Source organism: Halichoeres trimaculatus, unplaced genomic scaffold, assembly GCF_033239565.1.
Source record: "Halichoeres trimaculatus isolate MK-OKI-2021-1 unplaced genomic scaffold, fHalTri1.1 fHalTri1_scaffold_9, whole genome shotgun sequence".
In the NCBI taxonomy this organism is placed as follows: domain Eukaryota; kingdom Metazoa; phylum Chordata; class Actinopteri; order Labriformes; family Labridae; genus Halichoeres; species Halichoeres trimaculatus.
Window position 1 is genome coordinate 7267939 of NW_027437188.1, and position 6612 is coordinate 7274550.

Sequence of the window (6612 nt, forward strand, 5' to 3'; positions counted from 1 at the left end):
CTTCATCTATGAATTCATAAATCTCACCAGAGATGCCTCTATCTCACGACAGGCATCTTAAATAGTTTTAATATTTGTGTCATAAATGAGAGGATGAGGATGTCAGCATTTCACCTGTCTGTCTTATCTGTCACAGCCTTCTTTGCATCATAGAGGAGAGGCTGTTTGCCAGCCAGCAGCAAACTGTGTGATAATTAACTTATAAATTTTACTTTAAGGAAGGGGGGGACATGACCCCTGCGTCCCCCCCCCCCCCCGGGTGCAGTGCAACAAACTTATTGCCTGTAGATGTTAGAACTGTATTGAAGGAAAGAGTCAACTGAGTGCACACTCAAAAGAAAAAGGTACAGACTGGCCCATACAAGACTATATTGATTCTTGATGTTGGCAAACTCCCATGTCTAGAAACAAATCCAACTGGTAAACAGCAAGACTCCTCCTCAACGTACTTGCAGCAGACTGATTGGCTGTAAGAAATATTCAGTGGTGACTGTTTGGCTTTTTATTTCACTCTTATCTTTTCTAAATTGAAAGCAACACTCTCCAGAAATATGAAGCTCAAGTTGTGAACAGCTGTGTGTATTGATACAGCTCAAAGCAGTATTGATGGAGCAAGACATTTAAAGTATATAGGCATTCAGTATTAATGCTAATCAGACTATTTTATGCAAGAAATGCAGACCAGTTGGTTAAAACTAAGTGCTACCGATCCCCGATGACATTTATTAAAGATAAAACTGCACATTTAAATGAGCACTGGTCAGGATCCTTCCAGCAGCCAAAATTGCAAATTTCTAAATAAAATGAGTTTCTGTCTTGTTACTTTATCCATGCAACAAGAAAAAAAGAAGAAGAAAAAAGTTAGTTGTATGTTATATGTTAAGATTAATTTGTAAGTGGTAATCAATCCTAGTCCTCAAATTACACAGAGCCATGGTGACAAAGTCCACTGGTGATAGAAAAACAAACAGCATGGCACACGACTCTTAAACCTATTAATCACAGCAAACTTTGCTTTCTGTAAATTGAAAAAGTTTGTCTGGAAACTCAAGTTTTTGTTTTTTTTTTGTAGATTATGTACAGATTCTTGTTGTCTTACATGGTGCGGTATGGACATGATGAAAACATGCATGTATGATGTCTTGATTATTATCCTGATAACTACATCTTGAAAAGCTCACAGGGCGTTGTTTAGCGCCACTTGGAGCCTTACAAAAATTATGTGAAGTTTTTTTTTTCCACCACACTCTCCTTTAAAATTAAAGTAGCTCAAAACGCAAAGACTTGGGGTCAACCAAGACTATTAGAAATTCAACTCTGCCAAAATCAACTAAAGTAAGATTCTTTTGTTGTAAAATCCTGCAACACACCTTTCCTAATGTCTTCTTAATCTTAAAAGTCCAAAGAGCTCAGCATTTGATGTTGTCATTCTATAAGACAGGCCTTGTCCAGATAAAAAAAATCTCTTTATCAAGCAGAAAAAAATACCAACATGTACCCAGTAATGTGTCATGATGCTCTCAAGAAGGTTTAAATGTTTGATCTTATTTCACCTTTCTACCTCAGTAAAAGTTACAGTCCATGTCTGATAGAGATAATGTGCGTCTGTATGTTTGCTGACTGATCCCCTCCCAGCAAGTGACCATTGAACTCACAAACCAGTCCCCATGATGAGGAAGATGGTTGGGGGGTGAGGTCCACCTCCACGGAGACACACTGCCTCCCCCCCACTCTCCCCACTCTGCTGGTATAAAAACTCAGCTGGTGCTGAACTTCTGCAGTCTCATCACGAGCTCCACCAGGTAAGACGATCCGCCACCACGGCTCTGCACTGGGATTTTAACTGAGTGGTTAGAAGACAGAAACCCTCTTCTTAGTCTCTCTCTGGGTCAAATCATGAGCTGATAACTTTATATGTACTGTATTTATTTCTAACAATGAAGTAATTGTGTTAATCTTTGAGTGATTTTAGCTCTTATTTTAATTTCAAGAATTTAAAAACTGAACTGCTTCTGGTAGGCTCAGAGCAATAGTTTGCTGATTTGTTTACCGTAATTTAGTTCAAGCCTGGATCAGGATTATGCAGCTAATCTGCTTGAGCTGTCTCTCTAATTTGTAGCCATCCCTAATCTAAACAGATTACAGGTTCCTGTGAAAGGTAGTCTCATGTTAAGACAGGACTTCTTTGGACAAATTGGAGGATGAGTATTTAGCATAAGCAGTGCGCGTACCTCCAAGCTCCTTTATCTGGTTGCCTCTGTGAATTAGACACTTTAAATACATGTTTGCTTTTATTAACTTGAATATTGTGGCTGCTGGGAGTAAATAAAAGTGCTTTTTACCTGCTTGCTAAATAAATGAATAACCGTTGTCTCTTTTGTCCACTCCAGACCGGCATCATGAAATTCGTGACTCTTGCTCTTGCCCTGCTGCTGGCCATCGGTGAGTATTGAATGCACTAGTCTCAGCTGGTTTTGCTCAGTTCTTCTCAACTCATGAAGAGCTTTGCATATCATACTTGAAAAGAGAAAAACTGAAACTATTTATAATATTTCACAATCCAAGCATTTGGGGTTATCTTCTCTGCTTTGCTGAGATTCTTTTTCTGCTTTTATCTCTTTCTTACATTACATTTTCTGTCCCAGGCTCACAGGCTGTCCCCCTGCAAGCTGATGCACCCCAAACATTGGCACATCTTCGCAGTGTCTTGGACATGTACATGGATAATCTGAAAGTTAGTTTGACCAACGCTGTGAATCAAATGGAAGATGCTGAGATGAAGTAAGCTATATCATTCTTCAGTCCCTCTAACTGTCATTAAACATGCTTGGTCACTTGTTGATGAACATGCAGTTATTTTACACAGTTTTGAATTCAATTACATGTCGATTTATTCATTAACTCTGAGCTAATGTTGTTTGCTTCTGTATCTTTTTCTACCAAGGGCTAAAGTTGTTCAACATGTGGACGGCACATTTGCCAAAATCAAAGCTGGTCGGGACACACTTGCCCCCATGACTGACACAGTTGTCGCCACAATCATGGATGCAACAGCTGAAATGCGTTCCACCATTGAGGCCGATGTTGCAGCCCTGAAAGAGGAAATCGCGCCCCTGGAAACAAAGCTGAAGGAAGTTTTTCAGAGTCACATGGATGAGTACAAAACCAAACTCGGTCCCATCATTGAAGAATACAACACCAAGCACGCTGCAGAAATGGCAGCCATGCGTGCAAAGATAGAGCCAGTCATGGAAGAAATGCAGGGAACTATCATGACGAATGTGGAGGAGACCAAGAACGCCCTGATTCCCATCTTGGAAGCTGTACGTATCAAAGTTCATAAGTGGTTGGCCAATGCTAAAACTGCAATTGAGCCCTACGCCGTTGAATACAGGGATCAGGCAAGTGGGCTCATCGCCAATATGCAAAGCATCACCCCTGAAGATATAGCTGCCCTGAGAGAGAAGCTTGTGCCACTGGCCCAAGAAGCCAATAACAATATCCAAGCCATGGTTGGAGAGATCACAAAGGTTGTCACAAAGTCCTAAACCCTCTGCACCTGTCCCCTGTGCCTCACCTCTGTCTTCCCAAAAACCATTCCACCTTCCTCTCCATTCCAACCTTCCTCACAGAACCTCCAAAATGAAGCTCAAGCCTAATTGCTGGTTGCACTTCCTTACAACAAAACGGCGGGACTCTTGCTCTCTAACACGCAAACATCCAACTTTGTGCACACATGAAGGCATACACTGACATGTACATGCTCAAACACCAACACATGCTTCACTCTCTGAGTGGCCATGGCAAACTGCTTCAGTTTGTGTAGGAAATGTATGTGAATTACCACCAAGTACCTACAGCTGTGTGTAATGATGCTTGTCTGCTGAAAAAACAGATCAATAAACACCTGACTGTTTATAAAACCATGATCTCTGACTCTGGCTTGAAAGTTTTTTATACCATGCAGACTTTTAAGGATTTCTCTTTCAATGAGCTGTCTGTACTGAGGGGAATTTTACCAGAGATAGTCACACTGAGATACAAAATCTGTTTTAACAACAAGTCACCGTTACATCTTGAAATCGATAAACAAACAAGAGTCCATCTAAAAAAAACATATACATACACTGGCTAATTATTTTTTTTTAGTTTTAGGTGACTTTTTAGCCCAAACCAGGATGAAAAATCAAAAGCATGAAAAGCACAGAGTGAGTGAGAGGAATGACTTACTCAACAGGGCATCCATGAGTCCAAAGGCCAGCGACAGTGTCAGAGGAGTTCGTGAGGAACATGAATAAGAAAGCAGCTTGCAGCATGGTCTTTTAAAGAAAACAAAGGTATTGCAATGCTTCATTTTATTGCTGTGTAAAGACGGCAACCTACTTTTTCTTTTTATATACAAATATGCAAACTCCTAATCCAGAGACAAAGCAAAATACACAAACACAGTTTCAAAGAGTAGGATACATTCAGAGAATATACTGATAAAAAAGGTTGCTTGGATGTTTTCTTTCTTTGATCAAAAATAAAAGCAGCGGTTGTCTGCAAAGCATTAAAAGTAGCCTCAATAGAAAACACAATTAAGTGAGTAAAATGGTATCTTCAGAATCAAAATGAAACTTAGTGACATCTTCCTCACATTATTGATATAGAAAACAAATTGAACAGGACCCGCTTCTGACCCCTACGAAAAGAGCAATACAGTGTTTGGGATATGATTTAAGATTTTGTTTTGTTTTGTTTCCCTGAACCCATCCTCCATTTATTTATTTATTTATTTATTTATTTATTTATTTATTTATTTATTTCATTTTTGTGTGTGAAATACATCATATTACCTCAAATGATTGGGGCCACAGTAAAATAATAATTATTGAAATAAGAAAGAATAAAGTTGTAATGTTACAAGATTAGAGTCAAAGTGTTACAAGGCTTCAAACAAACTATTTCAAAAAATTAAATGTGTTTCATGGGAATCAGTTTCAGTAATTGGAGAGTAACATAATTAATTCAGCCCGGTCCAGTCCAGGGTGTACCCTGTTGAGAAAATGGATGGATGGATGGATGGATGGATGGATGGATGGATGGATGGATGGATGGATGGAATGCATCAGAGGAGCATCACCATTATGGATTATGATCGCATTTTCTAAAGTGATACAACCCCAATTCCAAAAAAAGTTGGGGCACTGTGTAAATTTTTTGCTAAAAAAATTTTAGAATATTTTTCCATGTTTTTTTTTTTTTTTGTCACTGACTGGTGAACGTCTGCCTGTCTTTACCTCTGAGAGGCTCAGCTGCTTTAAGATGCCTTTTGCTTACTTATGTAATTAGTCGCAGAATGCTCCTCAAACTGTTTCTTACCACAACCACTTGTTTTTTTTAGCCTTTTGTGCCCCATACCAACATTTTGAGAGGTGTTGCTGCCTAGAGAGAATTCTCAAGAAAAACCCATCAGGAAATTCAGTGAAGTGGACTGAGACTGGAGTCAGTGCTTCAAGAGCCAGAACGGTGCAAAGATGGATGGATGGATCAAAGAAGTTAAATACAATAGACACATTCCTTGTGCTAAGTCAGCCCTTTTTTTTCAGGAAAAAGTGAGTTTTTCATTTGGGAATCAATGAACCAGAGTCTGCAGAAAGAGAGGAGAGGCACAGCATCCAACTGTCTTCAAATCCAGAGTGAAGTTTCAGCATGTCAGTGATGGTTTCAAGTGCCATGTCATTTCCTGACATGTTTTTTGAAGCCAACACAACTGCTTACCAGAAAAATGTAGAGCACCTCATGCTTTGATCTGTTGGCAAGCTTTATGTAGATGCTGATTTTATTTTCAAACAGGACGTGGCACCTGCCCACACTGCCAAATGTCCCAAAAGCTGGTTAAATTGACAGCAAAATTACTGTTTTTACTTTGCAACTGAATGATCGTATTTCTCATAAGGCCTCCCTTCCTGTTTTAATAAAAAAAAGGATAAAATCCTTTGTATTGTTCTAAATCATCAGATGATCATCACTTGATGAGAGATAATATGACACTGCAAAAATAGATAAGATGTAAAAAAATAAAAATAAATAAATAAATAAATAAAGAAGAAAGAAAGAAAGAAAGAAAGAAAGAAAGAAAGAAAAGGTTCTTTCATGATTTGGTTTGTATTTTTTTCTTTTGCAATGATTATTTATTTATTATCTTTTTTTTTTCTTCTACTCTGAAGACTCATACTATGTATTAGAAAAAAAAAAAACAAAGACAAAATCTTCAGACAGAATAAGTCAGCAATACAAAAACCTGAATTTAGTGACAGGAGTTTTAAGGTAATAATATCTTTTGATTTAAAGAGTATATCTCTAATTTTATTCCAGTGTTATATCACACACGCAGCATTTTGAACAGGTCATGATTGATCACTGGGTCATTTTGAAAGGAACAATATTAATACTATCAGTTCTATTTAAGAGGAGCATCTGACGACACACGAGTCATTTTTGCCTGTGGTCATGAAAGCTGTGATTAATGACCTGTGATGTGGTGTGAGCTGGTCTATTGATTGGCTTAAGTTTTGGTGTTTTATATGGGAAAAGTCCTCTAAAACCCCTCAGGCTAGGTGACTTCAA

General features: G+C 38.4%; 1 protein-coding gene across 1 annotated transcript; it reads left to right on the plus strand.

Moving 5' to 3' along the window:
* The first annotated feature begins 1779 nt into the window (after window positions 1–1779).
* On the plus strand, window positions 1780–3929 carry LOC141798459 (apolipoprotein A-I-like). The gene is made up of 4 exons (XM_074680417.1): window positions 1780–1802; window positions 2391–2442; window positions 2646–2781; window positions 2945–3929. Exons 2-4 carry the CDS (start codon window positions 2400–2402, stop codon window positions 3546–3548), a joined length of 783 nt encoding a protein of 260 aa, XP_074536518.1. The 5' UTR covers window positions 1780–1802; window positions 2391–2399; the 3' UTR covers window positions 3549–3929.
* The last annotated feature ends 2683 nt before the right edge of the window (window positions 3930–6612 follow it).

Coding starts and splice junctions, on each gene's coding strand:
- LOC141798459 (XM_074680417.1), top strand. CDS start 2,400: ATGAAATTCGTGACTCTTGCTCTTGCCCTGCTGCTGGCCATCG. Junction 2,443..2,645: donor TGCCCTGCTGCTGGCCATCG/GTGAGTATTGAA, acceptor TTTCTGTCCCAG/GCTCACAGGCTGTCCCCCTG. Junction 2,782..2,944: donor ATGGAAGATGCTGAGATGAA/GTAAGCTATATC, acceptor TTTTCTACCAAG/GGCTAAAGTTGTTCAACATG.